The sequence below is a fragment of the Mustela putorius genome, unplaced genomic scaffold, assembly GCF_011764305.1.
Source record: "Mustela putorius furo isolate JIRA1106 unplaced genomic scaffold, ASM1176430v1.1 tig00000813_pilon_pilon_pilon, whole genome shotgun sequence".
NCBI classification, from domain to species: Eukaryota; Metazoa; Chordata; class Mammalia; order Carnivora; family Mustelidae; genus Mustela; species Mustela putorius.
In genome coordinates, this window is record NW_025421485.1 from 4963508 (window position 1) to 4983845 (window position 20338).

General features: G+C 43.8%; 1 protein-coding gene across 1 annotated transcript in view; it reads left to right on the forward strand.

Moving 5' to 3' along the window:
* Positions 1-20338, forward strand: part of NOL10 (nucleolar protein 10) — an 85581-nt gene that overhangs the window by 52980 nt on the left and 12263 nt on the right. The window contains exons 14-19 of the mRNA XM_045084881.1: positions 6728-6854; positions 9007-9086; positions 9275-9373; positions 11179-11268; positions 19268-19441; positions 19703-19950. Of these exons, the coding sequence (XP_044940816.1) occupies positions 6728-6854; positions 9007-9086; positions 9275-9373; positions 11179-11268; positions 19268-19441; positions 19703-19950 (818 nt within the window). The remainder of the gene's footprint in view (positions 1-6727; positions 6855-9006; positions 9087-9274; positions 9374-11178; positions 11269-19267; positions 19442-19702; positions 19951-20338) is intronic.

Consider the following 20338-nt stretch of genomic DNA (forward strand, 5'->3'; position numbering starts at 1 on the left):
GTAACAGTGGTCAGTGGTGTTGACAGTATAACATACTTCCATTATCTCTGATCTGCAATTCTGAAATCCAGAAAGCCCTGACATTTTTTTAGTAATTCATTGGTGGGAAAACCTGACTTGACTTGCTTCATTGAGACTCAAACCTGCCCCGTAATGATGAAGCTCTTTTCAGTCTTTATTTATCCCAAATCACTGGTGCGAATATGTGTAGGATTTTGCTGCGGAGATAGTAACATGTTTGAATGTGGACCGCTGGAGATTTTATATAATATATGGTGTGCATACTGTATTACCTTTATAAAAATGCATTAAAAAATCTGAATTTCAAGTTCTTTCTGGGCCCAGTAGTTTCTGATAAAGAGTTATGGCCCCATACTAAAAATAACAGATTTTTGGTTAGATGTGACTTAAAATTCTTCAGGAGCATGAAACTCCCTCCCTACCTCTTAGGGTCTGGTTTGCTACTGCGATGATCACTTTTGCTGCTCTTGATGCTGTTTTTATTATTGCTCGAGTTCCAGAAATAGATATTTATACCAACTTTAGAATGTCCGGAAACAGTTTTGCAACAGGATAATATATAATATACTTGGTTGCTAGATAATAAAATTATTATATATTCACAGTTTCCATCGTTGCTTATAAGTGTGGTTCTTATCTCTTCGGTGTTGTCATTATAACGTCAGTATACATTGAGTTTCAGGGATTAAAGGGGTATGATAATTCTTCTAACCAAGCATTATCTGTAGAATTAATAATGAGTAAAATATATATTAATTTTGCTAGCATTAAATTCTAAATATTTAGTATGGCAATTAAGTTTTACCGAATATAGAATGATAACCTCTTTGAATTTTTCAAGGCCTAATGCAGATGTCTTCTTACAGGCTGCTTTGGCTGCCCGGCACCATTTTAGAATCTCTCTGCTATGACACCAATCACATTGATATTGTAGTTCCTTGTTTTCCAAACTTGTTTTACATATTTTAGACATTTGGCACCAGCTTTTGATAAATGCTCGGTTAACTTTTTGAATGAATGAATGAAGCTGAGGAAGTTAGGAATCATCTAGTCCATTCCCAGAAGTATCGTTATATCTGAAGCTCTTTTCCTGTTGGGTTTCATTTTGCTACTTGTTTTTATAAAGTGGGACATAATAAGCCTGGAACTCAGTAAATACTTGATGACTGAAAATTGAATTAATCTCTGCCTCCTGACATTTGTTGGAGCTAGTTTTAGTCCCTGAACTTAACGGAATATACTTAAGTCATTTTCACATGCGATGATATGCTTGCTTATACTGTGATGGTTCTTTCTCCAGTGATCATTAAAAGATACCCTACTTCACACTACGCGGCAATGCATTCTGAAAATTTTATAAGTGAATATTTTTAAAAGTCAGAGTACTTGGATACTTTATATACTTCTGTGTGTGCTAATATCAGTTGAAGTTTCCCAGCTTATAAGCCCATTTTTCCTTCAGAGTTATTTACTGATAGAGTTCTACCAAATGGAGTAATTAAGAATTTTCTTCATTGCTGAAGTTTTTTTAAGTGATTAAAAATTGAAGATAATAATTTCAGGGAAATACAGATCAAAACTAAAATGAGATAGTACCTCACACCTGTCAGAATGGCTAAAATTAACAACACAGAGGACAGCAGGTGTTGGCAGGGATGTGGAGAAAGGGGAGCGCTCTTACGTGCTGGTGGGAATGCAAGTTGGTGCAGCCACTCTGGAGAACAGTAGGGAGGTGCCTCAAAAAATTAAAAAATAGAGCTACCCTAGGACCCAGCAATCAAACTTACCCATAGGATGCAGAGATACTGATTTGGAGGGACTCGTGCACTCTGATGCTTATAGCAGCGTTGTCCACAATAGTCAGTTATGGAAAGAGCTCAAATGTCCACGGACTGGGGCACCTGGATGGCTCAATGGGTTAAGCCTCTGCCTCCGGCTCGGGTCATGATCTTAGGATCCTGGGATCGAGCCCCACATGAGGCTCTCTGCTCAGCAGGGAGCCTGCTTCCCAGTCTCTCTCTGCCTGCTGCTCTGCCTACTTGTGATCTCTCTCCCTCTGTTAAGTAATTAAATAAAATCTTAAAAAAAAAAAAAGTCCATGGACTGATGAATGGATAAAGAAGGTGTGGTGTACATATGTTTACATGGAATCTTATTACTTAGGCATCAAAAAGAATGAATCTTGTCATTTGGGACAGCATAGATGAGCTAGAGTGTATTATGGGAAGCAAAATGTCAGTCACAAAGACAATACCATAGGATTTCATATGTGGAATTTAAGAAACAAAACAGGTGAACATGGGGCAGGGGAACGAGAGAGGCAAACCAAGAAACAGACTCTCAACTATAGAGAACAAAGGATGGTTCCAGGCAGGGGAGGTGGACTAGACTGGTGTCGGGGTTAACGAGTGAGGGCCCTTGTGGTGAGCACAGGGGATGTCTGAAGTGTTGAATTGCCATATTGTGAACATGAAACTAATAGTACACTTTATGTTAAGTAACTGGAATTTAAATAAAAACTTGAAATAAAAAAGATCATTTTAAATTTAATCGCTGTTTTATGTAATTGGTTATTTTCTTATACTAATGGTAGGAAGATGATGAAATGATTTGGCTGTGTTCAGTAGCATTATAAGTAATGGAAGAAATGATGAGACTTGTACCAACTCAGTGGTTTGGTTCTTTGTCTCTAATAATAGGAATAATATACCGTTGTTGCTGGTTTATCTGTTAGAAACCATGCCTTCAGTAAATCTTGTCTTTCTCTCTGCCCCAACCCAGCTCCGGCTGCAGCACGGTGGCTTCCCATAGAGGGGTGGGGCGGCTCCTCTCTTCTGTGGACTCCGGAAGGATTTTAATATTCGTCCTCTCTTCTCCCCACTCTGTCATTTCTGTCCACTGCCGGCATACAGAGAACTTTGGGTCTTAAAATTAAGGCTGTATAAGTAACATCTTAAAGGCAGTTTATAACTGGAGAGGCAGGTGATCTCAGGCACACAGCATGTATTTTCATGTACTTTAAAATCGGTTCTTCTGCTCAGATAGCTTAGACAAGCAGATACTTGGCTGCAGCGGAGCCCTTCCCCGGGCACCGGGATAAAGATTCTTTCCCATCTGGGAGGACACGTACTTCCGTCCAGATTGGGTGGTGTGATGGTCATTAAAGTTGCCAAGGGGCCCACAGCGTCCCCTCGTAGCTGTTGGTTGAATTAGTTTCCAGTTCGCTGCTGTGCTGACCTGTAACTTCAGGAAATTCTTATAACTTAAAAGTAGAAGTTCATTAATAGATAATAGAAGTTTAAAATAGAACAATCTCCACTAATTTTCTGAAACAAACAAACAAACAAAAAAGCCTTTTAAGGTACATAAAAAAATGCAGCTAAAGGAACAATACTCACTTGTGGCTGAGGTATAGAATATACCAATATAATGACAGTACAGAAAACCTCAAAGCTTTTGATACAATAATAGTATTCCAGCGGTTAGAGAAAAGATGTTTTCTTCAAGTTGCAAAACCTGAAATTTAGGAGGTAAATTAACATATTTTTAAGGACTAATTCAAGGCTTAACATATTTTATGAGGACAACAAGGACTTTTTACACATTAATACTGTGGTCATTATAGAGCTGTGCGTGGGGTTATACCCTCCTTGTTGGTTAAACCCACCACTGCTTTTGCCACCTAATGGTAGACCTTTGAGGAAAACTGGAATGTAGATAAACCTGCAGTTTAATGCCAGCTAAATCAGTAGTTTCAACTTTGTTATGGTTGTTCTGATGTTTCTTTTTTTTTTCCCCCCCTCCGGAAGAGGAACTACGGAAATGTGATTAATAAAATCAACCCACTAGATTTCATTTTGTTTTTGATGGAAATATTTCCTCCTGTAAAATTTAATGGCCGTGAATGTGACTGTAGAGTTTATTTACCATAACCAGACCTGTCCCCTGAGAGGCGGTTTAAAACAATTCCATTAGAATCCAGTTAGCTAATCAAGGTAAATGTTGTGGAACATTCTAAAAAAGGACTTTTGTGAAAATCAGTTCAGATCTGGCCAGATATTTTGATATTCCTGCTCTTTACTCCCCAAGGAAAGTCAGTAAACACAGTATAATCTTATTACTGTCTTTCAGGCCAGTGGTTTATCACTGCTTGAAGGTTTTTTTTTTTTTTTTTTTTCCCCAAGATTTTATTTATTTATTTGACAGAGAGACACAGAGAGAGGGAACACAAGCAGGGGGGAGCAGGTGAGGGAGAAGCAGGCTTACCATCGAGCAGGGGGCCCGATGTGGGCCTTGATCCCAGGACCCTGGGATCATGATGTGACTGAAGGCAGCCGCTTAGTGACTGAGCCACCCAGGCGTCCTGCTTGAAGGTTTTTAAAAGTGAAACTCCCGAGGCACCTGGGTGGCTCAATGGGTTAAGGCCTCTGCCTTCGGCTCAGGTCATGATCCTGGAGTCCTGGGATTGAGCCCCACATCAGGCTCTCTGCTCAGCAGGGAGCCTGCTCCCCCCTCCCCCGCCCCCCACTGCCTGCCTCTCTGCCTACTTGTGATCTCTGTCAAATAAATAAATAAAATCTTTTTTAAAAAAATAAAAGTGAAACTGCCTTATTATGAGGTCTTTTGATTGCAGTTGCCACCTTGCCTAGGAGGCAAAATGGTCTTTCACCAAAAAGCATTATATCTATTAGTTTTATGGAGAGTTATTTGAGTGTTTTTATCTGAATAAGAAAAATAAACAATTTAAAGAGTACTTTTGCCAAGCAGGATCCCTTAAGTCTTCGTACTGTGCGGCATGCAATGCCCGAAAGCAGGCGTACAGTCCGTGCCCCCACAGGTATTCGGGAAAGGTGTACTGAACACACACGGCCGGCAGGCAGTGTTCCGGGTCCTAGAGACGCAGCATTTAGAACATCTAGGGTTCCTGCCCTCGCACGAGGACAGCATCTTGGATACTACATTCCAGAAAGGTGAGCACTGTGTGCTTCCATTCTGTCTAGAAGAGGAGAAGGTTGCTGCCCCAGGTCCTGCACCATGGGCTTTGCATTTTGCTTTATGACCGATGGGGAGCAGATATGTCATGGTTCCAAGTGCCCGAGCCGTCGCTCAGATGGGACCCTGTGATTTTCCCCGCCGGCTCAAGGGTTCACTCCATCCCTGAGACCCTGCGTATGTGCTTTTCGATGTCCCTGCCGTTGGTTCCTGGCCTCACCTGTCTTCCTCGTGGACTCGCTGCAGTCTCCGTCTCTTGCTGGAGCAACTGCGTGAGTGTGCGCCTGTGCCCCGCTACATTTCCTGTCCCCGTGAGATTTTAAACTCCTTCAGGGAGGTCATGGCCAGTGACTCCGGTTCCGTGCAGTGCTTTAGCTGTAGTAGCATTATTATTAGCATTCGTTGACATCAAGCTGCTTGCCTAAAATGGCTTAAAATCACAGCAGCTTCTTTAGAAAGCATTCTACATTGAATTTTGTTTAATGCCTTGCATTTCTTTAAGGTTAATCTTTCACAGTTAGAGCCAAACCACTTGGTGCATTAAAACCTTTACTTAAAAAAAAATCATAGGTGATGCACGTATGAAACTTCTTGCTAGGACTCCTTTTTGCTCATTAGCATGGTTTTGAGACCATGAGAGCCATAGCCTTTGCGGTCCGGGGGATCACCCTTGCTCATCAGGCTCAGTAATACTGCCCAGGTATGGCCACCTCTGACATTTACCTGTTTCTGATTGGAGATGGCATCAGGCGCTGTTTTTCATTGTCACAACACTCTTCCTCCCACCTTCCCTTTCCCAAAAAGTTTAAGCTCGATTTAAAAATTTCCATTATGATTTTTGTTTTTCTCCTGTTTCATTGATTACCATCACAATAGACGGGGAGGTACTCATGGGACTTTCCATTTTGTCAGAGCCCAGGGTTGTTCCTTGTGAAAGCCTGCAGTTCACTGAGGCTTTCGGCCCCATGGCCTGCCCACCGAGCCACGCTGCTTCCTTTGGGATAAGCTTTGACCTCGGTGGGTGAGGCATTGTGCTGGGGAGAGATGTGTATCAACGGCAAAAAAGTCAAAAGCAGTCACGGTATTTTATGGAAGTAGTTGGATTACAGAATGAACTATTCCTGTTTCGTTAATTATAAATTCTCAACTTTTATTTCTCACTAACTTGTGGGCCCTGGCAGACCTTTTAGGTCAAGTCTGAAGGATTCTTTACAGAATTTTAATTTGTAATGAATTAAATGAAGTGGACCACACAAGAACAAATATAATTATCAAGTAATTAGTTGAAAACCCCCCCAAGAAGAAGGTAATTCTCATTTTAGACTTTTGTTTGTCACAAATGGCAAACTTTAAAAAGTCTTTTATACCAAATAGGCTTTTGTAGATTTTAGTAATCTTTTGGATAAAAGAGGAGATAGATTAAATGGATGTTATTTTAAGTATCTGAATTATTTGTATTTTGATAGTCCTAATGTAAGAATATTCATTACTGTCTTTGCATCCCAGAGATTTTTCCTTTATAGGCCTAAATTTTCCCTACTCTATTTTCTTCCACAATAAACTTGTTGATTATGCGTATTAGAGTTATTTTTCAATACTTCTGATAGGAATAAGGATTTTTAAATTACAGTTAAGAAAATCTGGTGTAAAATAACTAACTCTTAGTTACGTGATGAGAATGTGCATGTGCTGACCTTTCGATTAACACTGATAGGTTCTGGGTCCTGCGCCCAGGTGGTGTTCGTTCCTGGATAACCTGACAGAAGAGTTAGAAGAGAATCCTGAAAGCACGGTGTACGACGATTACAAATTTGTCACCAAGAAAGACCTTGAAAATTTAGGTAAAAAAAATTATAAAATTTTAAAAAAAATTATTCATGGGGTGAGTTTTGAATGTTAGAGGAAGAGTCACATTTATGTGATTTTCCAAATCTTCTCTTTCTGCCAAATCAGATATTAAACTTGCTATATATATTGTCAAGTTTGTAATCTCTGCTTAGAGAAAAGGTCCAGATAAATTCAACCTGCTGAAGCTTTTCTGCGTCTTTTTTTTTTTTTTTTTTTTTTAAGATTTATTTATTTTGACAGAGAGAAATCACAAGTAGACAGAGAGGCAGCCAGAGAGAGAGAGAGAGAGAGTAGCAAGCTCCCTGCTGAGCAGAGAGCCCGATGCGGGACTCGATCCCAGGACCCTGAGATCATGACCTGAGCCGAAGGCAGCGGCTTAATCCACTGAGCCACCCAGGCGCCCGCTTTTCTGCGTCTTAAGTGAGGAATAATTTTCTTTAGCATACTAGCTATGTATAGAAAAACATGTCAAGAAGGCAGTAATTTTCTTTAAGTACTGTTTGCATATAAGGTTTTGCAAAAATCTCAGAGACTGCACATAAATGGTTTTCAGCTCCCTTTTAAGTTTGCTGGTAGAAGACCCCGTCTAAACCTGAGGAACCCAGCTGAACCCTCAGACGTGTAGAACCTTATAGTTAACTTTAGTTTAAGGTCACAGACCAAGAAATGCCTTTTACCAGCCCCCAACATCGTGGGGCTTATCATGTGCCAGGTAATACTCTGCCGGTTTACATACAGCTCTTAATCTTCCCCACTCCATGGAGTGGATATGGTTATGGTGCCATTTTATAGATAAGGAAACTGAGGCACTAGAAGGTGAGACCAGCTAGCCAGAGGCTTCAGTCCTGAACACGAGGGTTGGGGTTTACACCTAGAGCGCATGCACTCCGCCTCAGGCACACCACCCTGTGGGAAGCATGCAGTGTCTCAGGTGACCGGTGCTGCTTCGCGGGCTGGGGAGGGGAGATTTTGCTGATCTAGTTCTGTCATTGGAGAAACACTGCACAGGAAATGATGGAGAGTGAGAGTGGGCAAACCCTGATGACCCCTTCTATGCAAGGAGGCAGCTTAGTTGTCTGTGGGACAGATATATATATGGCAGCAATTAAATGTTAAAAGAAAATAGAATCCTGTCCTAATTAAACTGAGAGGTTTTTAAACTTTATTTCGTAGCACAGTTAATCCAGGCAGAATTCATTTTCTACCACTTACCACCGAAACAGCTCTTTACAATTGAATGTTTAAAGGGGAAAGACTTGTAGTCAGCCTTTTAAAAATGAAGGCAGGATGAGTTGCAGTCAAGTGGGATCTTCCTACTGATACACCTTCCTGAAGATCTCCAGGGTAACTTTTACACTGTGCTGTGTCACACTCACCTCCATTCTTAAATCGGAGGGAAAAAGTCATTGCTAGTTTGCAAGGTTTTTAAGAATGCTGGGTTTAGTTCATTTGGAGTGCTTGTTTAGTCTCTTTTACTTTTTGGGTGAGGAAGGTGGTTATAATGCATGGTATTTCCCAAAACCTGTTTCGTGGAATGTTACTTGTGCTGGAACGCTGGATGGTACGCACCGTGGCTAACAGCACGGGCATCAGAGGGAGACTGATGGGCGTGCCCCACATCTCCTTCGTGTCTGCCTGACAGGGCCAGGTCACCGGACCTCATTAAGCCTTGGTTCTCCCATCTATAAAATGAGAGTGATAATGGGAAAGAATATGCCCTTCCTACTTGATTGTGATAGTGTGCTTCGTATTTGGAAATTATGGGAGATAATGCTCCCCCCACCATTCCTACTTCGTGGTGTGAAGTTGGCAAGTCACTGTTGATGCCAGGATTATTTTTTAAATTGAACTGGTTCACGGAGTCCAAAAATCTGAGAACCACTAGTATACAGAATCCTTCTTTGCCAGTCTTTCGTAGTTCATAAAGACTTTTTCATCATTTTTATGCTTAGTATGATATATAAAATAAATAAGGTGATGCTGCTTAAAGTAGATTAAATTTCCTCCATAGTTTGTGAAGATTAACGGTTCTGGTCTGTATAGTTTTACTCCAAAGTGAAATCTTACCATAGTCCAAGGAAAAAATGGTTTAATTTTAATCAAGATTTCATAAGGACCCGCTCTCTTCTGATTAACTCCCTCCAGGGCTCACGCATCTCATTGGATCACCTTTCCTCCGGGCGTATATGCATGGATTTTTCATGGATATAAGACTCTATCACAAGGTAAATAGGAGAGTATACTTACTTTATGTGATTAACGAGCCATTTCATTGCTGTTTACTTGCATTTTGTAGAACATGCTTATGATTTGTAAGTGGTCTGCCTGTTCTTCGGCAGAATAGTCTTGATGTTGCTAAAGCATGCTATTAAATATGACTTTAATTTTTGAACTTTTTTCCTACTTTGAAAAGGTGAAATTGATGGTAAACCCATTTGCTTATGAAGAATACAGGAAAGATAAGATCCGACAGAAGATAGAAGAAACACGCGCACAGAGAGTCCAATTAAAGGTGGGTATTCTGTTCTCTTCATTGACGAGTTTACCAGAAAAATACAAGTTCATTTTGCGTGTTATTGCAGGGAAACGTGCCATCTGTTTCTTCATTTTCCCATTTTTAGTTTACATCTTTTCGTAATAGTGTTAATCTTCTTTATGGGTCATAAGGGTGGCTACTCTTTACAGTTTGAACACGATGGATTCTGTGGCCGTGATATTGTGGAAGATAACGCCAGAGAGACTGATGTTGTCAGCCCGTCTAAGAAAATGTGATGGAATTTTTAGACAGGTCTCTGTCAGTGTTTGGAGCATTGGGGCTTCGATAACCTGCATTTCTTTCTGGTATTTGGCACTCTCTAAGGCTCTCTGCTTGGGTCACAGTCATCGGACTCTGTCAGGGTCCGGATAGGAATCAGATCATCTGGTTCCAGTACTAGAATTTTTTTTTTTTTTTTTTAAGATTATTTATTTATTTATTTATTTACTTGGCGGACAGAGGTCACAAGCAGGCAGAGTGGCAGGCAGAGAGAGAGGAGGAAGCAGCTCCCCACAGAGCAGAGAGCCCGATATGGGGCTCGATCCCAGGACCCTGGGCTTATGACCCGAGCCAAAGGCAGAGGCTTTAACCCACTGAGCCACCCAGGCGCCCCCCAGTACTAGAATTTAATGTGAGCAGTTGTTAGCCAGGTGTTAGAGAACTGAGGCAAAACCGAGAAGGACGGCACTAGGGGAGGTGTGCTTGCAGGAAGCAGGTGGCGCCTTGGGGCTGGGCGGCGGGGCGGCCATGGCTGCTCCTGAAACCCGGCCTCCGAGGAGGCTGTGGCCAGTTAGAGCCAGTCCACCCTTGCGAGTGTCCGAAAACCACCCGCTGGAACCCCACAACCCACTGGAACCCCATCTGCGGCCGGGGTGAAGAACTGTTGACTTGCGCTGCCGGCCCCATGACAGGCCACTGGCAATAAGTAAATCCACACATACATAAATACGTATGTACACACACACAAACATACACACACATGAACATACGTCTACACACACACACAGACACACTCAGTACCAACAATTGCTTCCCTTTTTGCAGGTTGTTTGTCAAGTTTTCTAGGAGTGTTGAACGTGTGTGTGTTGGCAAGGGGGAGGCTAGGATGTGCAGTACTTTTGCCCCATCTCTGCATGACTTGTCAGAGTTGTAGCTTACAGTGGGACATAAAGCACTGAGTGGAAAAGGACAATAGAGAGTTCACAGCTTTTTCCTGAGAGTTGTCAGTCTCACATCTAGAACTCCGCTGAAGAAATGTGCTGTTTCAGGAGCCACGAATAGTGCATTTAGTACTCTCCATGGTGTTTCAGGGCTTCCGTGCACCCCAGCCAAAAGCTGCAGTAGCAGGCCTGCCGGCCTCCGGTTCTTCAGCGACAGGCCTGGCCCTCTGCGGCCCACCTCGGCCAAACACCGCTTCCCGCAGCTCACTTCTCCGTGCGCCAGGAAAGAGGCCGCGGGAGGGCAGGCGCTCCCACCTGATTAGATCACATGTGTCCACGTTATTTCCTCCTCTGGGGATAATGAAATTTTAAAAATAAGAATTGGAGGGGTGCCTGAGTGGCTCAGTCAGTCAAGTGTCTGACTCTTGATCTCAGCTTGGGTCTTGATCTTGGGGTCATGGGTTCAGGCCCCACATTGGGCCCCACACTGGGCATGGGGCCTACTTAAAAAATAAATAAATAAGAAGTGTCCTATTTGTGAAATTATACTCCTTACAGAACTATTAACTTTTACAGCTAGAATGTAGGTATTTAATACACCTTTTTTTTCCCTTCTCCTAGAAATTGCCCAAAGTTAACAAAGAGCTGGCACTTAAATTAATTGAGGAAGAGGAGGAAAAGCAAAGATGTACCTGGAAAAAGAAAGTTAAGGTAAGATTTTGTAAGGCATTGATAAATTGTTTCTGTATTTTCTTAGTGGTTGCTTATAATATGTATTCTCTTTCTTCTTGAAGCTTTTTCTCCCCTGCTTATGGGATAGTATGTGCTCAATATGGGAAATTTGGAAAATAGAAAAGAACAATAAAGAGTGTCACTTATGTAATTCTACCTAGAGAAAGGCCTCATTAGTATGTTGGTGAATTTTCTTTCTCTCTTATTTCTCTTAAAATTATAAGCTATAATAGTGAGATAATACTGTATATATAAAATGTTTATCCTGGTTGTATAAAATAATGTAAGTGGTTTCCCATTTCATTAACAGTTCTTCATAAATACTTTTGAGAGCTCGGTATACTCTCTGAAGGATGTATAATTTATTTAATCCTTATATTGTTAAATATTTAAATTTATTGTTTTTCCTCATTCTGACTAGATCTGTTTGTAATTCCAGAAGTAATTAATTTTTTAGACTTGGTGTTTTCAGGAGCATGCCCGCGTGTGTGACTGCACCTTCCTTTACTGATGTAAAAACGGATGGAGGTCGGTCATGAAATAAGTGAGGGTTAGTGGTTCATGTTGCAGATACGATCAGGACAGGGGGACAGTTTTCTGATTTTCCCATATATGTGAGGACTTCTCATCATCCGCTTAGACGAGCAGGAAGGCGGGTCAGTCAGGCTTGGCTCTTGGCTAGAATGAGTTATAAAGACCCAATCTCTTGGGAGCCCGCTGGCACCCGACTCTGCATGAAGGGCCTGACCTTGGAACTTGGGGCCAGCGGTGTCCCCCTCGCAGGAGATTTTCATTTGCCTGTTTACTCTTTCTCTGTGCTCCCGCTCGTTTCTAACCAGGTAAGCCACTGGGAGATAAGCCGGCTCTTTTTGTGTTTGTTTTTGTTCTACTTGTTTCCCTAGCGCCCGTGGACTTCAGCCGAAGGAGCTTCTCACTGGCTTCTCGCTCAGTGACCCCGGGCTTTACTGGGGCACAGTTTTTTCTTCTGTCACATACAAAGATAGGACCGGAGAAGGGTGTTCTTGGAGTGCTGTGATTTCTAAGTGGAGTACACACTTACGGCTCATCTTCTGCCTCCTTGCCCTGGCTGCATCTTTCCATTCTGGTCTAGTAGGGTTTTTTTAATATATTATTTAAAATTTGATTTTTGGAAGCTTCTCTTAAGTAAATCCATAGATGACTTTTTTGTTTCCATTTTCCTTGTGGGAATAATTGACCGACATTGAAATAATTATTTAGACCTGCTGTATACATTTCTGTCCACGTGCTGTGGACCCTCCTAATTAATTCACATCAGGGCATTAAGTGTGTGCTCGGATCTCCAAGCACTTGCAGTGGAAGAGCTTCCTGCGGTGTTGACTCTGTCCTCCGGGTGTTCACCTTGATTTTCCTGTTAGCCCAGCCTGAGGGTGATCGGGAAGGTAACTTTTCGACTTGAGAATGCCATTTTACAGGCTAAATGGAAATGATCTTTGGATTCTGTGCCCTAAAGCGTCAGGAGGAAGAGTGTGGGCCTGGTGTGGGGTGCAGATGTAGTCCTATCTGTGTTTTATGCTAATGAGTCCATAACAATAAAGATACATATCTTAATATTACAGAGAGTAAAACACTTAAATTATAACTTTGATATGCGTGCAGTATGGTGTATTCAGTTTAGGAGCCTTTTAAAAAGGCCCTGATGATTTTGAAGATGTGGGGAAAGTATCCTGTCCTCGCCTCCCACCGCCTCTCTTTTGCAGACTTTCACTGGGGTTAGGGACAGTCAGAGAAGGTTTCTAACACAGATGGTCCTCCATGTGCACAAGCTGCAGGCTAATAAAGACAACTGTGTGAGCTGAAAACACACACTTTATGTGTTTTTACGCACAAAGGGGAAACATCATGATTGTGCGTTTGAAAATTTTTGTCGGAACGTTGATCGGGTCACCCTGTCAAGAATCCTCCATCTGGCCACGTCCTGCTTCTTCGGTACCAGGAGGAACAACTTTCAAAATTCTTATCTTCTCTCATCAGACGGTGTTGTCTTTCTAGCTCCTGGAAGCTGGAAGTCCTATCTTTGTAAAAGCTATGTCCCCTGATAAAAATTCTGCTACAAAGTGGTGTTTGTAAAATGTGCCCCTGATTTGCTTTTGGGTGGCTTGCTGACCCGGTTCTGGGCCTATCATCAAAGCTTGGTTCCTTTCCGGAAATACTTAGAGTTTTTTTTAGAAATCTCAGACTGTTATGAGACAAAGTTTATATGATTTGTTGTTTAACGTGGTTGTCTAATTAAAATGAAGCCCTTAAAAACTAGGAAAGAGCCCCTCATAGTATCAGTGCTTGAGAGAGTTGTTCCGTCTCTCAGCAGTTCATTCGTCTTGCCTTTGAACTGAGTTCTGCAAACTGTCAAGAGCTTTAATAGCTCTGATGACTTCTGATGTGAAAGCCAGTGTGGTTTAGTTCTGCTTTGGCCCCAGCGGGAATTTCTCACAGGCAGACAGTGAAATCTGTTCCCGAGCATGGCAGCCGCTGCTAGCATCACTGGCGCGGGCAGTGAGGAGGGTGCGGTTCAGTCCTAGTGCTGGGCCCGCGGTGCGCAAGGACCCACTGGGTCAAGAAGCATTATCTGGGCCTTATCCCAGCTTAGCCATTGATTTGGGGGTATTAGTTCTCACTAAGAGTCAGTTCCCTCTCACACTGAATCTGCGTTGGGCTCCCTGTGTGCGCAGGCGTCTGGAGAGGCCCGGCACCCTGGGGATTCACTGGGTGTGAAAGGGTCTCAGCCATTTTTCTTTCAGGTGTCGTTTCCCGGCTGTTGGCTCTCCTGCCAGTCTTCACTGTTGCCTTAGAGTCTTGTACGAACGTCCTTCTCTTGGATTCTGGGGCAGCTCAGTCCCGTGTGGTGCTGCACGACATCTCCAGGCCGAGCGCGCTCCCGCCTGGGCCGTGTGCGGGGCAGTGTCTTAGCCCACGGGTTTGCTGCGTACCATTCAGGGTGCATTTTAAAGTAATAACTCATCTCTCTAGGGAAAAGATAGAGCCATGCATAGACACTGGGTTGGATCAGATCCGTTTAAACATGCCAAATACTCTTTTTAATGTTTTTTTTAGCACCAATTAAAGATTGTTTTTGGCTTTTATTATAGTTTTAAGCACATGGTTTTCAAGACTAAGTGTTTCTCCAGGGTTGGTTAGGAACTAACCTGACTGTCCCTCTGTCCTTCTCTCCCCGCTTGCACCTGTCCTGAGACAAACACTTCGGCCCTTTTAGCAGATTATTTTCATGTAAAGTTCTAAGTCTCTTAATATTGCCCCAAGTGCTCCTTCTTGGCTTTTAAATGGCAGGCCAGTTATCTTTCATCTTTCAGTGACCTTCCCTCCCGATAGGGTTTGCTGCAGCTTGTTCAGCGCTCAGCGCTTACCTCGTCGGGGTCGTGCACGCTCTCGTCCCAGTGCAGGCAGAGTCAGGTGGCTGTCCGGAATCACGTCACCCGTCCAGCCTCCGTCTTCCGTGATTGAGTGGTTGGCCTTTTGTTTGTTTTCTATACGTTGATCACTGGTTAGCCCTCAGTCCTTTGTTTGTTGTCAGACTCTCATCTCAAGGTGTTTCTATGAATATTGGTTGTTACATTACTTTTTCTTTTCCTGACGGAGTCTCTTCTGCTGTGTCGGCCTCTCTGTTCTGGACTAGCCATCTCCCGAGTGCTGGTTCACGGTCAGCGTCCTGGGGTGCACTCCACCTCCGCCCTGTGTGGGAGGCAGAACCAGAAGGACCTTTAGTTTTCCGAAGGAGTGGATTTCCAGCCCAGACAAGCAGGCCGTCAGTGTAAGGGTCAAGTGAAGAGATTTTCAAACATGTAGGTTCTCAGCAACAGCCAGACATTACATTTATGTGCGTGTTTTCCTCAGGAAGTTCCTTAAGATTCTCTCCTCCCAAGTAAGAGAGTAAGACAAGGAGTAGGAGTCCAGAGAAGCCCCCGCGGATGGCTCAGAGCAGGGGTGGGGCTCATCTTCCCTCCATTAATCCAGCCCACAGTGCCGGCTGCCATGGGGGCCTGTTCAGTCCAAAAACTTGGGCTCTTCAGTGCTGGGGGATTCTCTTGGGGAAAAAAATTTTTTTAAGTAGTTTAAGTAGATTTTCAAATCTCAGGTCATTTGTTTATATTTAAGAGTGAAGGACCTAAAACAGCTTAATGGAAACTCTGAGCTGGGGAGACAGGACTCACCACTCAGTATGTGGTGACACAGCCAAACTGTTTACTTGGGGACACTTCAGATTGCAGCACCTTTTTGGCCTTTCTCTTGGCCAGTCAGATTCTCCTGCTTGGAGGTTGATGGCCGGGCTCCCAGCATCCTGAGAACTTTTGTCTTAAGGGCGTGAGGTGTGGGACCGGGGCAGCCTTGCAGCCCCTTTGTACCAAATGCTTCTCTTGCCCTCAGGGTGCTGCTACCCCAGCGGGCACCTCTTTCCCTCCAGGGAAGAAGCCTCTCCTGGGACAGGGAGGGATCGAGGCCTGCCTTTCGTCTTCCCAGAATCACTGCTCCTGGTTCTTTCTTGTCCTCCTTACCCTTAAGGGTCGTGTCTTTTTAAAGCTCGTTTTCTATTGCTTTACTGGGGTTTTAGCAGAGAATTAGAAGGAGATGCCTGTGTTTAGAACATCATCTTTACCCAGAAGTCTGCACCACAGACATCATAGCATTAAATTTCATAGACAGCATTGAAGGACTTGACTTGTTTCAAATGTTAAGGATTCCTCGTATGTTACGATGTTGAGACAAAATATTCATAGGAAGCGTCCTACTCAAATCTACAGCTAATAATTCTTTGAAGTAGCGCTCTGGTAGGAACAGTACTTTGAGATGTTTTTCAAATTTGAATGGCAGGTGTTTAGCCCATGTGCGTGTGTATTTCCAGGATAGATAGCTAGCCAGACGCTTACACACCACTGTAGTGCATCGCGAACTACATCTGAGACTACTCCTTTAAGTCAGCTGTGAAAACAAACAATTAGACTAGGAAGAATCTCCAAGGGAAGTATTTTTATAGCTAGGTCAGAAGAGTTATTATTTTATAGTTGTTCATCCAAAACAGACTTGTCTTTAGGCAGTACAATTTATTTGTTTAAAATTAAGAAAAAAGGGGCATCTGGGTGGCTCAGTGGGTTAAGCCCCTGTCTTTGGCTCAGGTCATGATCCTCAGGGTTCTGGGATTGAGTCCCGCATCGGGCTCTCTGCCCGGGGAGCCTGCTTCTCCCTCTCTCTCTGCCGCCTCTCTGCCTATTTGTGATCTCTGTCTCTTTCAAATAAATAAAGAAAATCTTTTAAAAAAATTAAAATTAAGAAAAAAACTTAAGAATACCAGCAGCATATTTTTTGTAACATGTTTCTCTATTACTGAATGTGATTATTTAATGAGTAAAGTAAGAATTCATGCAGTTTAGCCTCCTTCTCTTCCTAGAGACCTGGCGTGTTCCTCCCAGGCATCTAACGGTGTTCATCAGAATCCAGATGACATTCTCCCTAAACATTTAAATTCTTTAGAGCAGTTGTAGGTTCACAGCAAAACTTAGGGGAGGTCGTAGATCTCTCCTGTGTGCCCCACTGTGCCCACCCATGCACAGCCTGTCCCCCGACCACATCCCCCACCAGAGGGGACATTGGTTAACTTGGTGAATCATCGCCCAAAGTCCATAGCTTACGTTAGACTTGATGTACGTTCTGTAGATTTGGACAAATGTGTAATGACACGTATCCACCATGAGAATGTCATACAGAGTATTTTCACGGCCCGAAAACCCGCCTGAGCCCTGCCTGTTACTCCTTCTTTCACCCCGGCCCCTGGCAACGACGGGTCCTTGTGCTCTGTTCACAGTGTTACCCTTTCCAGAATGCTGTAGCGTTGCGATCATACACACGAAGTCTTTTCATATTGGTTCCCCTCACTTGGTATCCTGCAGTTAAGGTTCCTCCATGTCTTTCCATGACTTGTTAGCTCGTTTCTCTCTAGCACGGAGTGCTCTGGCGTTGTCTGAACGTGCCGCGGTTTCTCCGTGCCCTTGCTGGGGGTCACCTTGGTTTTTGGGAACTTCTTGTCCTTTGTCCCACCCTCTGCCTCTTTTCCTGGCGCTCTTCAGTGCCGGGGCCTAACTGCTCGTTAGCACCAGCCCTCAGTTCCTGACGCCGGACTCCACGCGCTGCTTCTCAGTCCCAGCTTCTCCGGCCAGCTCCTGTGTAGCCCGCACCTGTCAGTCCGAACGTGGAAGTGTGTCTCACGGTCACGCTTTCTTCAAACCGTGTTTGTTCCCGGCCTAAGTCAGGCCCTGCCTCTTCTCTCGGTCTTCCTCGTGCCTGATTGCTCCCTCGGCGGTCCCTCAGCTCCTGTCTGCCGAGGACTCGCACAGCGGAGTTCTCTCCTTGTCATCCGAGAGCCCCGGAGCACACCTCGAGCTGTCACCTGTCCCCTCCTCATCCTCCTCTTCCCTAGGATTGCCCCCTCACCTGTAGAATAAAGGGCCTGGTGTTACGATGTTGATTTCCTTTACACTCTGGCCAGATCAAAAAATGCATTTTCAGATTCTGTCATTCTTGTGTCATCAGACTGTTCACCACCTCTCGATGGGCTGGAAATGCCTTCAGCTTGGTCTGTTGGAACCCAGTCACCTGTCCTCCCAGGTGCCACATCCCGGTGAGCCCTTCTGACGTGTCTCTGGTTGGAGGTACATTTTACCTCTGCTCTTAGGGCACTTTCAGCTTCGCTCAGCATCCTTCATCTGGTACCTTAGAGCCTCCAGTCTTTTGTTTGTTTCTGCTTTTTTCTTTCTCGTTAGATTCTGAGCTAGCACCTTGGGATCAGGAACTAGATCGTCTCTCTGTTTCTCCCTTGAACCTAAATCTGTCTTGGAAATGATATTTAATCAGGGAAGGCTTGTTCAGTGTATCTTCAATATATATTTAGTATGTCATAGAATTCCAGGTTAAGGGTTTATCAGATTTGAGGTACATACCTCTAATACACAGCCCCAGTTCCTTAATGTCTTACGACTCACCAAAATTTTGTGTAGCTGTATTCCAAAGACCACGCTCAGAAATCCACTGCTTACAAGCAAGCATGAACAGCTTAGCTTTTCCAGTGCGCGTTCAAGCGGTTTAATTTACAAACCCTGTGAAATAGGTTGATTTACCTGATTTCCAAGTCTGCAGCAGATAAGAAACCGTAGGAGAGCCCTGAGTGTAGAAGATTGTCATGTGTCTATGTGAGCAGCTAAGTTTATGATGCTGTCTAGAAAACTTTATGTTCAAGAATGGTACAGTTAGAAAGGAACTTAATGTTGGCCCCAACCTATTCAAATGGGTCTCATTATCAGTTTTATTGTGTCAGAAAGTTTACACTGTATCCTTTGTGAACAATAAATGGCCTACGGAAAAAAATTGATGAGGCCTTCCTGTAAGAGATGGAAGCTTCCCTTATGTTTCCAGAGAACTCACTTAGAGTCAGGAAGCTTCCACCAGCAGCTCCCACCACGTTAATTCTTGCCTTATTATTGTTCTGTATTTCCTTTCCCAGTTTTGGCATATGAACTTGGAAAACTCACTGATTTTGTTTCTACATGTGTAATAGCTATGCTTAAAAAGCCATGTTTCAAAAATACATATTTCCTTAAGAAGTGTTTTTTCATGAGAAATGTTAATTGAAGAAAATTCTTTCCAATGTAGTAAGCGTAAATTTAAGTCAAAAATGTTCTTTCTTTGCTCATTATGTGTAATAGTCAAGTAATACGTATTGTCTGTGAAATAGATTAATAGAATCTATTTGCAGGTAGGAGACAAAACCCAAGGGTAATTTGAAAGTTCTGGAAACTAGTTCTAAAGAAGTTTCCTAATAATTTAATGTGCCTTGTACAGCTTATTAATTTAGAATTGGCTGAAATGTTTTTAGGACATCTTTCTGGTCAGATTTTATTCATACTAACTTTAAATTTCTACATTCTTTTTGTCATAGAGCCTTCCTAATATTCTCACTGATGATCGGTTTAAAGTTATGTTTGAGAACCCTGACTTCCAAGTGGATGAAGAGAGTGAAGAATTTAGGCTTTTGAACCCACTTGTTTCGAAAATAAGTGAAAAACGGAAGAAGAAACTAAGACTCTTAGAGCAACAAGAACTTCGTGAACAAGTAACGTACTCCTTATCATGTTATATCTGCTGCTGTTTCTTTAACATAAAGTTTTTTGTGTAAGTCAGAAGAGCCTTCCGGACACTTGGGGTGTAAGTGGTTTGCACTTCAGCTTGGAAGTAGATCTTCCTTAATCAAAGGGACCCCCCGCCCCGACGCGTGCAGTGTCACGTACCCCGCGGATGACGGCGAGTTGGAAGAGAATAACAGGTCGCTGTTCGGTGGGGGAACGGAGCTACTGCTTACTATTTTTATTTTCAGGAAGAGGAGGAAGAACCGGAAGGAAAACCAAGTGATGCAGAGAGTTCTGAGAGTTCAGATGATGAGAAGGACTGGGTCGAAGAGGTCAGGAAGCAGCGCCGGCTGCTGCAGCAGGAGGAGAAGGTGAAGCGGCAGGAGCGGCTCCGGGAGGACCAGCAGACGGTCCTCAAGCCCCAGTTTTACGAGATCAAAGCAGGCGAGGAATTCAGGAGCTTCAAAGATTCTGCCACCAAGCAGAAGCTGCTCAAGTGAGTAACCCTGCTCTCGGGGCCTCGCCGGGCTGCGGGGGCCTCGCTCTTCCTCGCGGCCACGTGGCCCTGAGGAGGACATTTTGGTCTTTGGAGTTAAAGCACCGCAGGCTTCAGGGGAAGTACACTGGTCTCTGTGGTGAGGACTGTTAATAACCCTCCGAGCTGGTTTCCATAAAGTCAGGCCTGGGGCCCGGCCCTGGGAGTATCGGCCAGTTACGGAAGAACAGGTGTGTGCCGCGCCGGCCGGTTACGGGAGGACAGGTCTGTGCCGCGCCGGCCGGTTACGGGAGGACAGGTCTGTGCCGCGCCGGCCGGTTACGGGAGGACAGGTCTGTGCCGCGCCGGCCGGTTACGGGAGGACAGGTCTGTGCCGCGCCGGCCGGTT